This window comes from Schistocerca piceifrons, chromosome 4 (genome assembly GCF_021461385.2).
Source record: "Schistocerca piceifrons isolate TAMUIC-IGC-003096 chromosome 4, iqSchPice1.1, whole genome shotgun sequence".
In the NCBI taxonomy this organism is placed as follows: Eukaryota; Metazoa; Arthropoda; class Insecta; order Orthoptera; family Acrididae; genus Schistocerca; species Schistocerca piceifrons.
The window spans coordinates 466,802,741-466,823,127 of NC_060141.1; the positions used below are offsets into that span (position 1 = coordinate 466,802,741).

Sequence of the window (20,387 nt, forward strand, 5' to 3'; positions counted from 1 at the left end):
TTTGTTGAGCTGTATAGGTCAAGAGAAGTGTTATTTGTGGGATCTGGAGTTGATGTTGAGCTATATAAGTCAAGGAATATGTTCGATTCCAATTTGTGGGCTCGTTTTTTGTCGTTTTGTGTGGTTTGGTATGGTGGTGTGTGTCTAAATTTGTTTATATTTACTTTGTCCCCAAAAACCCCCAATTTCTCACGTTTCTCCCGTTAGTTTCATTAGGTTTTTTGTGGAACGTTTGTGTGTTGGTTTTTCAATGTATTTTCGTGTTTGTGGTCATATTTACGTAATGACGTCATAGGCGCCATATTGGAGTCGTAATGTATGGTCGTTTCCGCCATATTTGTGATGTCATGGGTCAAAGCAGACGGGTGGAATCGGACCCTTCTGTATTTCCAAAGTAGGCATTAGGACCAGATGGATGCCAACGAGAAAGACAACTTACCTTTAGAGCAATGGTGATGTCAAATATTGGCACAGAAATAATATATAGACACACACAGGGTATTCAGTTGACATTCGAAGCTCATATGTACTCATCTAATGCATCTGACTACAGAAGATTTTGGTTGGTCACTTGCAATTTTTCGTATTTGTACGTGGGCTTATTTTTTGCCATTTGTAAGGGCGCTAATATTGTTTACAGACTTGTCGATGGGACATTTCTCTGAATTGACATATTTACGCTACCCGGTACTTGTAGAATTACTGTTTTTTTCCATTGAAAATGATGCTATAGTGCTTTGAAACGAGCTTGCGAAACAAATACATGTAGGAGCTGCAAGGTGATATTACTTTTCCTCATATAAAGCGAGAATCTTTACAAGAACTGTAGGTCGGACGAGACCATTGCTTTGAAGGAAATTTTCTTGTCCTCAATTGCCTCCATTGTCCATTGGAGTTACATCCAGTTTATTTCGTCTACACCTTCGAAACACCCACTAAACTGCGACAGTACTCGTAAAACAAACAAACCTTCTTATTGTCGCCAAAGCGTCTTTCGTGAGAAGCAGATACTACCAAGGAAACACGGTACAAGCAAAACACAACACCAGATTAACTTCCTTCAGATCAGTCGTCATCAAAAAGTTTTCGTGCGGTCCGTGATTCTCACCCATATTGTATAATTATATACGTGTAGCATCTAACAGCCGAACCCAAAAACGTCAACTAACGGTAAGAGCTTAGGAGTGTAATATTCCTCCTCAGGAACAAACAAAACCACAGAGTCAGTAATGTTTCAAGAAGTGCTTAATTTTTGTTGACTTTCTTGAATTCGGCCTTGAGCTAAGCAAAGTTGGCCCCTTACCTCAGGGGCAGCGTGGTAAGAGGAAGTGAGAGGGGGAATGTTTCATTGTTTGTCTTCAGTGCTGAGAACTCAACGTGTGTGCGCGACTCTTACCGCTCAGCTGCTATGGTACTAAGTTTGATGCGAAAGCAACATGGATTCGTGAATATGCATTATAGAAGTGGCCATATGCAAGTGCGGCACTAAAAAAATCTTTGCAAACTAAGACGACGCTCGGCGCGGTGGCTGCTGGGAGCGATCGTAAAAGGGTCATTCCACACCAAGTGGTCTAAAACTGAAAAAAGTTCCCACCATCATGGTCTCCAATTTTCGTCAAATTTTAACTGTAGCTTTAGTCAAGTGTTGAAGTAAGTTTCCCAAGATTTCAGGCCTCTAGCTGCAATAGCTGCTGATCTAGACCCCCTTGTCTGAAGTGTACTTAGTCCGTGTGCATGCAACATAAAAAAAATGTCATATTTGGAGTCTAATAAAATCGAAACTAATTCATAAGAATGGTTAGTAAGATGCGACCCTGTACAGTTTTTTTTGCTGATTCCAACGAAATTATGTATAACATTACTCATGCAAACCCCGGTCAAATAACTCGACTCAAAGTATACTTCAAAATTTGTCGTGACACAACGCGACAAATTTTGACCAATATTAAGACTGCAATGATTTCCTTGCAGTTGAAGATATGGACTTGAACTTTTGGCCAAGCTTCATGCTTGTGCTAGACATAATGCAGCCGGATTTGCAATGATCCAGGCCATATGGTCGCCCTGCAGTATCTCTTCAAATTAGGCAGTGTCAGCACAAACGGTAAAATTTACCAAAGTTTCAAGCCAATTACTAAAAAATAGTTGGCCTGAATCTGCTTGTGAATAGTATCACCTAAAAGAGAAACTCTTGCTCTACAAGACTGACATTTGTTTTTTTTTGCAACGCGACCATTAAGTACTCATTAACTCACATCAAAGTTGTTATATTTTGTATGCGCGATGCACTAATTTTTCTTCATTTCTAGGAATTTGAATCTTAATAGTCGCTTAGAATTACTGATATAATTGGATATTTCATTCGTGTTTTATTCAGTGATTGGCCAGTGAGAGATGTCAGAAGTTAATGAAGAAGAAGAATCGTTGGCCCCCTGTTCAATTGGAAAAGATGCTGCTGCATCGAAGTGCCATGTTATCTTCTATGCTAAGAAGACTGGATTCAAAGCGTTTAGTGATTTCACAGAATGTGACCAGAAATTGCTTGTTTCGCGTTCAGAAGCCAAACTTGACGAAAATTCCATCATTTGCTTCCACCATGAAGCCCTCTTCCTACATGAATATCAAGCGATGCAAAAGAAATGTTGCAATCCATTCAAGAAGAGGAATCACAATGTAAAAGCTGGACTTAGACTGCTTGATAATGAAACAGCTGCCAAACTTTGCCTGTTAAAGAAAAAAGAAGTGATTGATATAAAACCTGGTCAGAAGCTTTGCCCTCGCTGCATGTCGGCACTGAACCAAAAGCTAGAAGATTCATCATCACTATCAACCCAATCTGAACAAGATTTCACAACGGATGAAACTGAACCAGCCATCAACAAAAGTTTATCATTTATTGGTGCTTCACCATTGAAAAGAAGACAACTAAGTAAAAGAGATAAGCAAAGCTATGCAAAAAGAAAGATCTTGGATGCACAAAGTTTAATTGGGAATCAAATTGCTGCTGCTGTAGGAATCAATTACGATGAACAGCCAAGTTCAAGTAAAAGTCGCCCATGCAATAATTGTGCAGATCTTGATAATCTTATAGAAGAGTTGAAAGAAAAATGTAAAGTGTCAAATCGTAGGACAAAAGTTCAAATATTGACCTTGGTTCCAAGAAGCTGGACAATTAAAGATACGACAACAGCATTTAATGTATCAGAAAGAATGGTAAAGCAAGCGAGAAAACTGAAGAATGAGCAAGGTGTTCTAGCTTTTCCAGCAAATCGGCAAGGAAGGAAGCTTTCAGATGAAGTTGTCCAGAAAGTACATGACTTTTTTCAAGATGACGAATTCAGCAGACTTTGTCCAGGGAAGAAAGACTGTGTGCCTGTGAGAATTTCAGGAACAAAGGTGTACAAGCAAAAGCGGTTGTTGCTTTGCAATTTGAAGGAAATGTACGTGTCTTATCAGAAGCAAAATGGACCAGAAATTGGCTTCTCAAAGTTTTGCGAGCTTAGACCAAAATGGTGTGTTACAGTTGGCTCTGCTGGAATGCACTCAGTTTGTGTCTGTACAATACACCAAAATGTCAAGCTTATGCTCACTGGTGCATCAATCAATGAAGACTACAAGGAAATTCTTAGCAAAGCTGTTTGCAGCTTGGAAAACAAGGATTGTATGCTTCATCGTTGTGAAAACTGCCCTGGTCCAGAAGGTGTAGAAGCAGTTATTGCAACATATTTTGAAGATAATGACCCTGAAGAACTGATTGAGTACAAACAATGGATTCATACCGACAGGGATACTTTAGAAACAAAGCAGCTTTCAACAGAAGAGTATGTTGAAGATATTGCAGCAAAAATTTGGAACCTGTCTTGTCATCACTACATTGCCAAGCATCAAAGCCAGCACCTGAAAGCTCTCAAAACTGATTTGAAAGAAGGCGAATTCATAATACTAATGGATTTTGCTGAAAACTATTCATTTATTGTTCAAGATGCAGTGCAAGGCTTTCACTGGGAAAACAGTCAAGCAACAGTTCATCCATTTGTAGTCTACTACTGTGAAAACGAAGAGGTGCAATGTGTGAATCTTTGTGTTATTAGTGACTGCCTTCGACACGATACGATTACTGTCCATGTTTACATTGGAAAAGTAATCAATTACCTGAAGATGCAATTTTCCAAAATAAGCCACATCCACTACTTCAGTGATGGTTCAGCTGCACAATATAAGAATTTCAAGAATTTTCTCAACTTATGCTATCACAAAGAAGATTTTGAAATAACAGCAGAATGGAATTTCTTTGGAACAAGCCATGGAAAGTCGCCTTGTGATGGCATTGGAGGCACAACAAAACGGTTGGCAGCAAGAGCAAGTTTGCAACGTCCATATGAAAACCAGATTCTAACACCCAAAGATCTTTTCAACTTCTGCAATGATAATATCAATGGAATCAAATTCTTTTTCATCAGCAAAGAGGAAGTTGAAGAAGAAAAAGCTTCTCAAGAAGAAAGATTCCTGCAAGGGCACACTCTAGCTGGCACAAGAGAAAACCACCATTTTTTGCCCATTGATATGACGACAATTAAGGTCAGTAGAGTTTCTAATGATGCGACATCTTTTTTGGCCAAAATTAGTGCTGCTGAAGTAGTAGTTCAAGTCATGGATCTTCAGCCTGGGCAGTATGTTGCTTGCATTTATGAAAAGAAATGGTGGATTGGAAACATCGTTGAAATCTCAGTCGAACAGAAAGATGCTTTCATAAGCTTTATGCATCCTCATGGTCCTGCAAGTTCATTTTATTGGCCCTTAAGACGTGATACTTGCTGGATTCCAGAACAACTTATCATTGGTGTTATTCCAGCTCCATCAGTGACATCATCTGGTCGGCAATACAGTTTTCCTGAAAGCATTCTCTTGCAAATCAACGATGCTTCCAGAATGATGAAGTAACTGAGGAAGACAGGCTTGGGAACCTGCATAAAGAAACCCACAATCAGGCTTGGGATCCTGTGGTAAAGACACCCTGTAATCAGGCTTGGGAACCTGCAGTAAAGATACCCACCCGTGGCTGTTACTGCATGGCTATCGGGCGTGGCCCCTATGGCGATGGGGATGCTGGTTTTATTGTGATAACCAGTAATGGCTCAGCCATCATGGACCAACGCAGGGCACTGCGCACACAAAATATAAGATACTTTGACCTGAGTAAATAAGCACTTAATGGAAGCGTTGCAAAAGAAAAATATATCCATCTTGTAGAGCAAGAGTTTCTCTTTCAGATGATACTATTCACAATTAAATCCAGGCTGACTATTTTGTAGTAATGGGCTTTGAACTTTGGTAAATAAAGCCATTTGCGCTGACACTGCCAAATTTGAAGAGATTTTGCAAGGCGACTATAAAGCCTGGGTAGTTGGAAATCCAGCTGTATTATGTCCAGCACAAAGATAAGACTTGGTAAAAAGTTCAAGTCCATATCTTTATCTGCAAGGAAATTATTGCAGTCTGAATATTGGTCAAAATTTGTCGCATTAAGTCACGACAGAATTAGGGGTACACTTTGAGTCGACTTGTTTGACCGGATTTTGCATCAGTAATCTTATAATTAATTTCGTTTGAATCAGCACAAAAAACTGTACAGGGTCTCATCTTACTAACCATTCTTATGAATTGGTTTCAATTTTATGAGACCCCAAAAATGGCATTTTGTCTGATGTCGCGCGCATGCGAACTTACTACCCTTCAGACAAGGGGGTGTAGATCAGCAAGTATTGCAGCTAGAGGCTTGAAATCTTGAGAAACTTAATTTAGCACTTGACTAGTGCTACAGATAAAATTTGAAGAAAATTGGAGACATGATGGTGGGAAGGTTTAGACCACTTGGCATGGAATGACCCAAAAAGAAATTTATATACGGCCGCTCCCATCAGCCATCACACCGAGTGTCATCTTAATTTGTACGGACTTGTTGGAGGGATTATGAAATTAAACTAAGGTAGTTGTAGCAAAACGCAGTGAGCAGGAGAAAAATTACATTTAAAAATCCTGTGCCGGCCGGAGTGGCCGAACGGTTCTAGGCGCAACAGTCCTTCGGTTAGTTAGGTTTAAGTAGTTGTAAGTTCTAGGGGACCGATGACCTCAGACGTTAAGTCCCATTGTGCTCAGAGCCATTTGAACTATTTTTTGAAAAGTCCTGTAAACATTTGAGACTGTTAATTAGATCTGACATTGTCAGAAAATGAGAAACCCATCAAATATAAATTTCTTATTTTTTTTGTATGCACATTTTATAATTGAATGCAATCTCATTATGCATGGTTTTGAAATATGTGGTTTTACATTGTTGTTTATTGAGTATTATATTAAAAGTGTTACATATACTGCGCTTCAGTCTGGAACAGCGCGATCGCTACGGCCGCAGGTCCAAATCCTGCCTCGGGCATGGATGTGTGTGATGTCCTTAGGTTAGTTAGGTTTAAGTAGTTCAAAGTTCTAGAGGATTGATTACCTCAGATGTTAAGTCCCGTAGTGCTCAGAGCCATTTGTTACATATAAGGACACGATCCTAGCTACACAGAAAATGCAGAGTTTTCACTTTCCGTAAGTGATCTTAGCACGGTTGCTTAGTCAACTAAACGAATCATCACATTCAAATATTTTACAATGTATACATTCTAGATAATTAAAAAATTTAAAAGATTTTTTTAATTTTAAGAAATTTGTGATTGTCTCCTATTGCAAATGCATTAAAAATCAGTACAGTTACTGTTATTAATCATGTAATCATCCGCTCATAAAGATAACACAACATCACTTCGTCACCCAATAAGGCTGTCACAACTTTGGGGTCGCTGAGGATGGCAGCAATATGAAACAGAAGGGTCGACAAGCTATATTGTGAATGGTGCAGAATTTTAACGAGGCCGACCGCGGCGGGTTCAGAGAGTTTCACCTGCCTCGAGACGACTGGATGTTTGTGTTGTCCTCATCATTTCATCGTCATTCATGAAAGTGGTGAGATTGGACTGAGCAAGGTTGGGAATTTGTACGGGCGCTGATAACCGCAGTTGAGCGCCCCACAAGCCAAACATCAACATCGAGGCCGGCAGCAAATTACGGCACTCTTACTGTAACTAGTCTATTGGGATCTCATAATATACTAATTTATGTAAACCACCAATTACTAACAAAATCGGTACATAGGGTGATTCACGAAGATATGCAAATTTTTTGTAATACGTTATTCTACAGGTAAAACTAAAGAAAAAAGTTCATGTAAACATAGGTCCGCAAATACTGAGCTACGGATTTACGGCTAATAAAAGATTTTGCCTTAAATTTAGGAACATCGGTAATACGAAGCCATCGCAAAACTGTACGAGATTAAAGTAAAGCACGATTTCCATTTATTTTCCTGTTATTGATCTGATGAATGTCCCAGACGTGTATCTGCAGTAATTTTCCAGTTATGCTAAGTCGCTGCTGGGAATTGCGTAGCATGTGGGTTTGCTTTAGACCACACGTGCTCGTTCAAAGGGTTCAAATGGCTCTGAGCACTATGGGACTTAACTTCTAAGGTCATCAGTCCCATTGAACTTAGAACTACTTAAACCTAGCTAACCTAAGGACATCACACACATCCATGCCCGCGGCAGGATTCGAAACTGCGACCGTAGCGGTCGCTCGGTTCCAGACTGTAGCGTCTAGAACCGCTCGGCCACCCCGGCTGGCCGTGCTCGTTATGTAGTTTATACCATTTCGAGTAAACTGTACGTCATCAATAAATAAAATGCATTTATGTACCTGCTGATTAGTATTTAACCAGTTGCACAACTCCAAGCGAAGGGCAGGATCTCCTGAACGTAAATGATGCACTTTTTGTTAATGGTAAGGATTCATATTACTGTGTTTCAGTGTACACCATACCTTAGATTGTGAAATGCTTAATCGTTGAGATATACGTCGTGTACTAGTACCCGGGCTACGTTGAACAGCATCCATAATATCCTCATCATCGTCTTCATGTACAGAACGCTCGTACTGATTATGAACGCTAAGTAAAGAATCTGTCACCCGTAACATTTGTAGTACTACTCTAACGGTTCGTGCATGCGGAAGCCTCCGAGTTCGATGAAGTACGCGGTTTTCCTTAACTGCAGCCGTAACATTATCATCACATTTGCCATAAGTAAACACCACATCGGCGTATTCCTCTCCCGCAAATTTGAAAGGCATCGCCACTTCATAAATAATCTTGTAAACTAAAATAGTTACTATGTAGTTTCACTTAAATACACTGCTGTTATTATGATCTTTCACTGAACAATACAGAAAACTAACTCGTTTCAAGGTTACGAAACGAGTGATACAACTCACTAACGGTTGCCAACAATGACATAAACGTTTCAACATTTTTAATGAAAAGTAAACAAATGTATAATAATCTTTGCTTCTGTGGGTGTTATGGAAAACTACTGCAGATACACGTATGGGACATGTTTTATTAGATTCACCACACCAACAACAACAAAATAAATGGAAATCGTGCTTTCCTTTAACCTGTAACTCCGTAACTAAGCATTTGCGGACCTATGTTTATATGAACTTTTTTCTTCAGTTTTACTTGTAGAATAACATATTAAAATATTTGCATATCTTCGAGTATCATCCCGTATATGCGGCCCGCTGAGTCGCTGCACTATGTCAGTATTGGCTTTTGAGCAAAAAAGTTTGACGACCACTGCTCTAGACCATTCAAAACTCACCCTAAATGTCCGCTGCAAGCGTCTTTATCCGCTCCCATATGCCAATTATCGCAGTACGTCATTTGATTCTGAAGAGTTCGTAATAGCAAATCCAGTGTCCACGTCCAGTGAATCTTCAGGATAGCATATGCATATTTACCGAGAAATTCCTTAAATCTACTGATACACTTGCACAACTTGTTACAGAAATACAGAAACTAGTACTACGCAAGCAGGTAAACTTCAGCATATGTAGTACAAGGCACGTTGAGACACGTAAACAGACAAACACACACACAGCCTTTTTTCTGGAAGTTTTCCATGGATTTAACGTACCTGCAGGAACTGGAAATCGTCTCTCTCTCTCTCTCTCTCTCTCTCTCTCACACACACACACACACACACACACACACACTAGGCTAGCATATTTTTTTCTGGAGGTTTCTCTTCGTTTTAATGCAAATGCATGAACTGGAAGTTCGTTCGTTCGTTCCTCTGACTCTGGTTAAATTTCACATTAATATGCTATCCGATTTATATCAGCAACTAACGGGAGTAAGCCGTCTCTCTATGTGTCTCTCCGTCTCCCCCTCCCCCCCCCCCCCTCCTCTCTCTCTCTCTATCACACACACACAGACACACACACACACACACACACACACACACACACACACACTAGGCAAGCATAATCCTATCTGGAGGTTTCCTTTGGTTTTAACGTAAATGAAGGAACAGGAAATTCCTTCCTAACATTCCAGATTGGAAACCCTTCAGCCTCAGCCCATGGTGTTCTGGATGCATCATAGATCTGAGGGTATGCTGCTATCTTGGATAGGGAATGAGGACTGAAAAAAAACTATGTCGTGCTGCTGGGTATCATCGTTTGTTTATAAATTAATAGTAGCTTGATAACGTTGTATATTGAAATGGGACTATCTTCCCACTACTCTCTGAAATTCCTTCCTCATGTCAACATCCTCTGAAGAGGTCATTTTAGCTCGAAATTTTAACTTTCTGAACTTTATACTGCTATGTCAATATCAAGTTCCAGGAGTAAACTGTCCTTTAAAAAATTACTACTGATGAGTTTACTATCTCAGATTAAATTTCACATTAATGTGCTATCCGATTTATATTAGCAACTACGGGCTACGGCTTCAGTTTTACTTGTAGAATAACATATTAAAATATTTGCATATCTTCGAGTATCATCCCGTATATGCGTCCCGCTGAGTCGCTGCACTATGTCTGTATTGTTAATAATCCAACTTTGAAATTTAGTTTTATAAATTGTAGAGCACAGCAATCAGTCGTCCTTTTTTTGCAGAGGGCGCCAGGTAGCCAATCGATATGTTCTCCACACAGCCTACCTTCATTATACAGTAGTATCCAAAGAACTATGACTGACATGCATTGAGGCTATAAAATAGTGGTATGTAATCTAATGTATAAGCCATACTAAACATGGCAGATGCGCCTATTCCCTCTATCAGTGGGGCATGACAGAATCGCCGCTATGTCAATGTGGAGAAAATCAATCCATCCAGCACATAATAGAAGACTGCCCCAGGACAGCCTATGATGGGACTCCAGAAGATTTCCTGATGGCGACTCCAGAATCAATTGCATATATTAACTCATTAGATGTTTGTTTGTAATTACTTCCAAACTACTATAACTTTGTATAACTACTGTAACATGTGTATTATGTGTAATTTTGTATAATTTTGTATAATTCTGTATAACTATTGTAATAATTGTAAGAATATCTAATGCCAAATTATTACAATTTTGCATATTGATTGTAATAACAATTGTGTCTAAATGCCATACGCTAAATAAAATAAATATAAGCCATATGGGTTATGCCACGAGTTGTAACTTTTTATAGTCTCGCCTGACCATGCATGCACTTCTTGTATTTTTTAGCACTGATAATGGCTAGGCACTAGCCGAAATCTGGATTTGCCAAATAAAACCTGCGATAAAGGACGGCTGAGTCGGTGGGTGCATCCATGTTCTTAATGGAAGGTAAACTGTTCAAATATCGTGATATGAACTGTGGAGTCATGTTGCACCATATACTCTTGAAAATTTACCTCTCCCTTATTTCTGAAAAGCCACGATGTTCATTCATTATACCCATGTAAAATGATAGCTCTACTTGAGAGCAAACCGAAATACTGTAAATAATATTTTATTCAAAGTGATTTGTTTATAATTAAATAAATCTAATTTAAATTGTTGTATTGTAAATTCATTGAAATTGTATATGAAATTAAGTAAACTTTTCCAAATTGAATAGCAGAGCACTAGACCAATATGTGACCCATTTTTTGATGTATATAACCAAAATTATCTCATGACTTACAATCGGTACTTTGTAAATCTTACATTCAACAATGTATTCGATTGATTTGTTTTATATAAAAGGAAGTGGCGCATGAGCAACGAGGTGGATCTCTATTATTGTCTTTCGGGAGCTGTTTATGTGAGAGTCTTTCGGGAGCTGTTTATGTGAGAGTCTTTCGGAGGTTGTCAGACGGCCAATGATATTCCACCTATGTACTTGATAATCAGTCACAATGAATGACAAGAAAAGTGTTGTACTCTGTGTTTTATTTAAAATAACAGCGACCCGATATTCAAGGACTTTCTGAGGATATCAAAGGTGAGTATCTCATCATATGGACAAGCTAAGTTTTTATGTGAATATTCATTAACTGAAATTTTCTAGTTTCACTCGTCTTCTTACTTGTGAAGGGTAGAGGCCCTGATTATTAAGTTGCTCCGATAGTATAATTGTGAATTCACTATTACCACTGTCCAACTATAGTTAGAACTTGAGAAACTGTATATTTTTTTCTCACTCAGTATCAGTGGTAATTAAAATGCTTCCCTCCTCTCACATTTAAGGATGGCATCTGAACGCACGCACGCACACACACATACACACACACACGCACACACACACACACACACACACACACACACACACACACAGGCTTTCTCTCAGTATAGTGCGTATTCATCTACTTGTCTCTTAAAATATATTCTGTCTTATCTGTACCGTGGGGCTGGTCCCGGCAGAGGTTCGAGTCCTCCCTCGGGCTTGGGTGTGTGTGTTTGTCCTTAGGATAATTTGAATTTTTAAATTAAGTAGTGTGTAAGCTTAGGGACTGATGACCTTAGCAGTTAAGTCCCATAAGATTTCACACACATTTGAACCTTTTTTTTGTCTTACCTATGATTATCAAAACCGAGATTAGTCAACCCCAGGCACTCGACATTGTTCTGCTCCTTCGTCAGGTTGGTTTTCTCTAGACGTGGCATCTTTATCTGAAACACAAAGGACAAACCGTGAGACAGGTTAATAACTTGTTCTGAGGATCGTGTTACATTGCCATTTGTAGATGTCACGGAAAATTGTGTGTGTGTGTGTGTGTTTTTTTTTAATGAAATGACATATTGAAATGCCAAGATCCGGGCTTATTATAACATCCGTAAGTCGTCTGAAACACGATAAATGTAAGGATTTCTATAGAAAAGATATCACACATGAACCAGTTAACTCTTTGATTCATGAGAGTGACGAGTCCTCTAAATGATCAACTATACATTAAAATTATCTGAGGTGAAAATAATGATACTGCACATTTCCGTTGAGAAGGTATTAGGGAATGATTACAGCACTCCTAGTCAGCGAAAAACGAACGCTTACCGACAAGGTGCAACGCCTGTAACATTTAATAGTTTCGCACTTCCATCACTACTTTGCCCGTAGCAAATCATTTCTTTTTCTGCATGCACTTGTGTTGCACAGTGAACATGACGCTGGGAGTTACTTGACGGAAGGTTCTTGTTGCCGTAAGTTCCTAATCCTGGGACAGCGTTAAGGCGCAAATCACCTGCTTGCGACACGAGAACGCGAGCCGGGCATAGTCGCATCTGCGCATCAAATTAACGAACACGGATTTGGCACGTGTCAGTCGAAGCGTGATTGCCAGCTGATTTCCTATAAGCGTTCACGCGAATATTTTGCCGTTTTCCACTTTTGCCGTAAGTAACTTACACTTTATTAAACGGCAGGCAAAGGAACGAACACAGACATAATTAGAAACTCGTTACGAAAACACAGAGAGACCTGCAGGTAATCAGTGCCTGGTAGAACTTTGTTAGCTGACCGTAAACGTGAATAAATTAGTAATTAATTACATTAGTAACGCGTGTAAATAGAGGAGAATCGTTTGACTATGCGATCGGCGATAAGTTACTGGAATTATTCACAATCTTGAGGTATGTGGGAGCCTCTCTTTTGCCGGCCGCGGTGGCCGTGCGGTTCTGGCGCTTCAGTCCGAAACCGCGGGACTGCTACGGACGCAGGTTCGAATCCTGCCTCAGGCATGGGTGTGTGTGATGTCCTTAGGTTAGTTAGGTTTAAGTAGTTCTAAGTTCTAGGGGACTTATGACCTAAGATGTTGAGTCCCATAGTGCTCAGAGCCATTTGAACCACTTGAATTTTTGAGCCTCTTTTTGGATTGACTTGGGATGCAATGGCTACATTCGCTGCCTAACCAAAAAAAAAAAAAAAAAAAAAAAGCGAAATATCCAGAAGACATGGACGTACGAGGGGCGTTTGAAAAGTCCGTGCAAAAATAAAAAACTACTTACTTGTTTGGGGTAATCCTTTTTTATTTTTCGACATAGTCTCCTTGTAGACTTATACACTTCGTCCAACACTGTTCTAATTTGTTGATCCCTTCCGAATAATAGGAATTGTCCAAGTCTGCAAAATAGCTATTAGTTGCTGCAACCACCTCCTCGTTTGAATAAATTCTTTGTCCCACCAGCCATTTCTTCAAATTGGGGAACAAATAGTAGTCCGAGGGAGCCAAGTCTAGAGAATAGAGGGGATTTGAAACGAGTGGGAATCCTGTTTCCAACAATTTTGCGACCAAAACTGCTCAGGTGTGTGCTGTTGCATTGTCGTGATGGAAGAGGACTTTTTTGCTGTCCAATCGCCGGCGTTTTTTTTGCAGTTCGGTTTTCAGGCGGTCCAATAACGATGAATAATATGCACCTGTAATAGTTTTACCCTTTTCCAGATAGTCGATGAGGATTATCCCTTGCGAATCCCAAAAGACAGTCGCCATAAGCTTTACAGCCCAAGGAATGGTCTTCACCTTTTTTGGTGCAGGTTCCCCCTTGGTAACCCATTGTTTAGATTGTTGTTTGGTCTCAGGAGTATAGTAATGTATCCATGTTTCATCCACAGTGACGAAACGACGCTTTAAGTTCTGTGGATTCTTCATGAACAGCTGCAAACCATCCTTGCAACACTTCACACGATTCCATTTTTGGTCAAGCGTGAGCAATCGTGGAACTCATCTTGCGGACAGCTTTCTCATGTCCAAATGTTTATGCAAAATATTATATACCCGTTCATTCGAGATGCCCACAGCACTAGCAATCTGACGCACCTTAATTCTTCTGTCATCCATCACCATATCATGGATTTTATCAATGATTTCTGGAGTCGTAACCTCCACAGGGCGTCCAGAACGTTTAGCATCACTTGTGCCCGTATGGCCACTCCGAAAATTTTGAAACCACATAAATTGTTCTAATCGAAGGTGCATAGTCACCGTAATGTTTATCAAGCTTCTCTTTAGTCTCCTGAGGCGTTTTGCCTTTCATAAAGTAACGTTTAATCACCATACGGAATTCTTTTTCGTCCATTTTTTGACGATCACTCGACTTCCTTGATTCACGCGAATGCCAAACCCAAAGAAATAGACCAATATGGCTGAAACTTGGTGTTCATTCTTTCCAAAGATGCTACTAACTAAACATGGCCGGTGGTGCCATCTCTCGGACTTTGCAAGGACTTTTCAAACGCCCCTCGTAACTTTGTACACGTACACCATCAGTGGGTACGTAAATGATTAGAGCTGTAATGTCTCTGTGACAGGTGAAATGGTCACCATATCTCATTAGGCTAGTGTTTTACGTGTTTAGTGTTGTTATCAGGAGTAATAGAGTATGAAACGGACGTGAACAGCGTCAGATACTGAGTGATAATTGTGAAAGATACAAGGATGCCGCATTCTCGTGTGAGACACCGTTATCAGCACTGGGCAGAGTTTGAGGCAGGCATCATTGTTGGTCACCATTTGGACGGCTGGTCGATCGGTGCAATGTACAGATTTGTGGGGCAGTTGAGAGTGAGCGTGGTGCGGCATTGGACAGACAATGAGTGGGCACATGAGGGCAGCCATACTCATCGTCAACGTTCCGGTCGACCACGTCTGACCACCACAATAGAAGATCGCCTTATTAAGCACCAACTACATCACGACACCTTCACATCTGCTACAGCCATTCGTGAACAATTAATGGACTCCCTTGGACATTTTGTGACATCCCACACCATTGGTCGGAGATCAGCAGCAGCCAGACAAGGGAATTACCGCCCCATGCATAGGCTGCCGTTAACACCACAACATAAACTGCTGAGTGTAGAATGGTGCCGTGACCAGGAAGCATGGACTGATGATGAATTGCGTCGAGTGGGGCTTAGCAATGACTTGCAGTTCTGCGTTAACCAGGAAGACCATCATCGGTGAGTATGAACTCGACCTTAGGGGGGACGTCTCATTCTTCCAATGTTATGAACAGATGTAGTGGTCTTACTCCTGTGATCAAGGTGTGGGAAGCCATCGCGTATTACTTCAGGTCATTGCATAGTGACAGAGGGAAATCTCATGGCAAATGTCCTCTGTCCTCATGTGTTACCTCTGTGGTGACATTTTTCAAGAAGGCAATGCTCTTCAACACATGGCACGTGTCTCCAAAAATGTCTGCGTGATGTTGAGGTACTTCCATGACCAACAAGGTTTCCAGATCTGTCCTCAATACAACATGCGTGGAACCAATTAGAATGTCAACCCGGTCCCAGAGTCAGTATCCAGGATATCTAGAGCCAGTTACAACAGTTGTGGACCAGATTGCCTCAGAAGAGGATGCAATAGCTTTATGATGCTCTTCCCATCCAAACTAGTGGATGCATGCAGACCAGACAGAATGCAAAGTCATACTGATAACTGGGCTTACAGTGGCAAGTTCTGACTCAATTTTGCATGCACTAAAATAACATCAGATACCCCCTCAACCTGTGAAGTTTCATATCAGCAACGTAAAAAAGCAGGATACTGGTTATTGTTGTAGCTAAGTGTTGACTATGATTTTCATTATTCAGTCAGTACCAGTACACGCTTTCGTGGTGACAATTACTATGTGCCCACATTGCTTGGAATATTTCTTTTTAATTGCTAAAATAATACTTCAAATTACGTACATACTGCACATTTTCTGTTCATGATACGTAAGACTGCCTTTGATCCACATAAGTACACACTGGCAAGGCAGAATATTATGACCACTGCTTACCGCAACATCGCCTGGTGGTGGTGCGGGCACATCATGCGGTAAGGAAAGTATGTAAGCAGAGCAGAGAAAGATGGGGGACCATCCTAGCGAAGACATGGGCTGCAAATGGGGAAATTCATTGAGATAAGCAACTGTGACAAAAGAGCCTGTGAACGACTATCTCGAAAACGGCGAAGCTGATTGAATGTTCACGTGCTATTGTCGTGAGCATCAACGGAAAGAGGTAGAAGGACAGTGAAATTATCGCTAGGTGCTAAATGGTTGGGCGCCCGCGACTCTTCACAGAACCTGGTATTTGGTGGCTTTTCTGCTCTGTAAAACAGGGTAGGTGGTTATCTGTGTCATCTCTGCTGAAAGACCACAATGCTGGTGCACGAAGAAGTGTTTCGGAGCACACTGTTCCTAGTACATTGTTGAACATGGAGCTCTGCAGCGGACCACCGCTACGTGTTCACACGCTGAGCCAACGACATCATCAGTTACGCTTGCAGTGGGCACAGGACCATCGAGATTCGACCGTCGATCAATGGAAAAGTGTCGGCTCTTCGGGTGTATCATGTTTTTGCTGCACTACGTCCATGGTCATCTTCACAAACGCCGTCATCGAGGTGAACGGCGGCTCCAAATGTGCAGCACACCACGGACGCAGTCCAGTCGGAGTAGTATTACACTATGTGAGACATTCTCGTGCGCTAGAATGGGACCTATGGTAGTAATCGAAGACACGCTGCAGCTGCGAACTACCTACATCCCTTCATTCTTGATATTTTCCCCGACGGTGATGTCATCTCTCAGCAGTATAGTTGTCCGTGTCCCAGAGCGAGAACCACGCTACAGTGGTTTGAGTAGCGTTGCAATGAACTCAAGTTGACATCTTGGCGACCAGATTCGCCTGATGTAAATCCCATAGAACCCATCTGGGTCGCTATCGGCCGCCATCACCGCATACGCAAATCAGCGGCCCGTTATTTACGTGAATTACATCACTTGTACGTTGACATCTAACGCCACATACCTCGACAAATCTGCCAACAACCTGTCGAATCCCTGATACGCAGAATCAGTGATGTATTTCGTTCCAAAGACGGACAAACTAGCTATTAAGCAGGTGGTCATAATGTTTTGGCTCATCAGTGTAAACGAAACCAACACATCCAATATGTAAAGATTTTTTTTTAATTATCGCTACCAGTCACAGACTTTGTCAACTATTGTATTACTTATTTATTTAGCGACATGTTTCGAGGTAAACCTTATCTTCAGGCTAAACGGCACTACAAAAACAGCTTTAAAATAAGGCCATACTGATGTTACATAGTCTTTTCGTAAATGCTGTGGTCACCTTTTTTCTTCTGGTGTAGCAGTCTCGTAGTGATGCACTGGGGTGCCTCCACTTCCGTGCCTCTCCTGGTCACTGTTCACAAATTGTCACTAACATAGCAGTAACTTGGAAACACGATCACGAACAGTTCCGTAGTGCAGTCGAAACATGTCGCTAAATAAATGAGTAACACAATAGTTGACAAAGTTTGTAACTGGTAGCGGTAATTTAAAAAAGTCTTTACACATTTCTTGAGACAGTCACGGTCGAAAAATTGTCAAAATGGCTTCAACACATCCACATTAAGGTTTTTCAGTTATTTGTGTTCTACCAGTTTTCGAATAATTTTATTCTTATTGCTTATTACTTTGAAAGATAGTTATTTCAAACAGTGTACACTTTCAACTCCCTTTCATTTACACGCGGTCTCTTTTAACGATGATGGTTGGTTGGTTGATTTGGGGCGGGGACCAAACTGCGAGGTCATCGGTCCCATCGGACTTGGGAAGGATGGGGAAGGAAGACGACCATGCTCTTTCCAAGGGATCATCCCGGCATTTACCCGAAGCAATTCAGAAAAATCACGGAAAACCTAAATCAGAGTGACCGGACGAGAGTTTGAGCCGTCGGCCTCCCAAATACGATTTCTCGTAGTGGTAAGGTCTTATGGGACCAAACTGCTGAGGTCATCGGTCCCTAGGCTTACACACTACTTAATCTACCTGAAACTAACTTACGCTATGGACAATACACACACATGCCCTAGGGAGGACTCCAACCTCCGACGGGGGAGAGGGGGGGGGGGGGGGGCGAGCCGCACGAACCGTAACTAAGCGCCCAAGACCGCGCGGCTACCCCGCCTGGCCCCAAATGCGAGACCAGTGTGCTAACCACTGCGCCACCTGGCTCCGAGCATTAACGAAAGGAATAATGCGCAGTGCTGGAACGTCGTACTAGCTGATGAGTCCTATCACCTGTTGCTGATACTTTTTTCTCATGTTTTGACACTTACTTTGGATCGAAATACACTACAAAAATGTTGGATAATTCCATATTACGTTAAATGTGGAATGAGTAGTAGGATAAGAATCAGTTTTTACCTGGGTCGTTACTGTAAGTAACAAAAGGAAATAAAAGAGGATTTCAGTCTGTAGACAAAAAGTTTTATGATATGTGCTGTTAATTATTGCTATATTTGTTGATTAATAAATAAGAGAGTAGATGTTTTTGCATGTTGCCTTTTACGCCATTCTAAATATTTGTTTAACATCGATATTTTTCGATGTATTATTACTGGCATTCGATATTTATAGGTCGATTGTGAAATCTAAATCAGCATCGACGATTTGCCAACACTGCACATTCTTAGTGATAACTTTACAAGGAATACGTTGTGAATGACTGAGAGCTTTTGTAACTTTGAGAGTCCACCATCAAAAACATGTAAGGAAAAACACTACGCATTTGTGCAGTATAAGTTGACGCTCGTCGCAGTGGTTGATGGGGGCCGCTGTAAGTGGGTAATGTCTTTACAGTCGCTCTCGCATCATCCACAGCAACAAGCGGCAGCTTGCATTGTGCGAATATTGCTGCCTCAAATATATGTCTCCCATAATGGCCAAAACACAAAAATTAGAGAAATTCAGGCTCATACTGCAGGATACCAACAATTTTTCTTCCTGTTTACCATCTGCGACTGGAATAGAATAGGGTGGAGAGATGTGGGGGAGGGGGGGCTGATAAGAAATTAGACAGGTTGAATATGTACCTGCCATGACATACAGCACGGTAGCTAGCGAAGTAGAGACATAGATGTAGATGTAGAATACACACTGTGTGCATTGTAAATGATGGCGTACACACAGCCAGCGTAGGGAAGACCCAATCAGCGTTCCCTTGAAACCGCTATTTAAAACATACTTACTATAAGACTATGCCACAATGAGATGTTGCTAAACAAAAAAAGGAGCGATGGCATCGCGGGTACGTGACGTCGCCGCTAATACTGTTCGCTGTAAAGCTTAGATAAGATTGCGAACGATATTCGAAAAGAATTTTGCAGCAGATATATAAATTTTACACATCTGTGCTTCAGATCATGAGACAGGCGGAGATTCAGACCCATATTTAATCCTTTAGAGTGTACACCTGTCTTTTGCCTCAAATCTAGATCGACGGCGCACTATGGAGACGCAGGTTCTCGTCGAGCCATCAGATTTATGTCTTTCGCAATTTTTAGTAAATCAGCCTTGCGAATGCGAATATGGTTGCATCAGTGAAGTCACAGTTGATACATTTCCCATTCTTTTTAAGTCCAGGAAGTGCTCCACATCTAACGGAAATGGAGGAGTATTACACTACGAACACCTTTACCGAACACCACCAAACCAATACTCCAGTAGTTCTGCAGGGTGGTCCATTGATAGTGACCTGGCCAAATATCTCACGAAATAAGCATCAAACTACAAAGAACGAAACTCATCTAGCTTGACGGGGGAAACCAGATGGCGCTATGGTTGGCCCGCTAGATGGGGCTGTAGTAGGTCAAACGGATATCAACTGCGTTTTTTTTAAATAGGAACTCCCGTGTGGTACGTAAACAAATATGAATGTTTTAGTTGGACCACTTTTTTCGCTTTGTGATAGATGGCGCTGTAATAGTCACAAACGTATAAGTACGTGGTATCACGTAACATTCCGCCAGTACGGACGGTATTTGCTTCGGATACATTACCAGTGTTACAACGGACCGTTAACCAATAGCGGAAAGGTCGATATCGTGTTGACGTATGGCTATTGTGATCAAAACGCCCAACGGGCGTGTGCTATGTATGATGCTCAGCATCCTGGACGACATCATCCAAGTGTCCGGACTGTTCGCC

The 20,387-nt window shown here is 41.1% G+C and overlaps 1 protein-coding gene across 6 annotated transcripts in view; it reads right to left on the reverse strand.

The window, feature by feature from the left end:
• LOC124795498 (proton-coupled amino acid transporter-like protein CG1139) overlaps nt 1-20,387 on the reverse strand; it is a 278,487-nt gene that overhangs the window by 66,820 nt on the left and 191,280 nt on the right. For all 6 annotated transcript variants that reach the window (XM_047259554.1, XM_047259552.1, XM_047259551.1 and 3 more), the window contains exon 2: nt 11,980-12,074. In XM_047259554.1, the coding sequence (XP_047115510.1) occupies nt 11,980-12,068 (89 nt within the window). In that variant the 5' untranslated portion in view covers nt 12,069-12,074. The remainder of the gene's footprint in view (nt 1-11,979; nt 12,075-20,387) is intronic.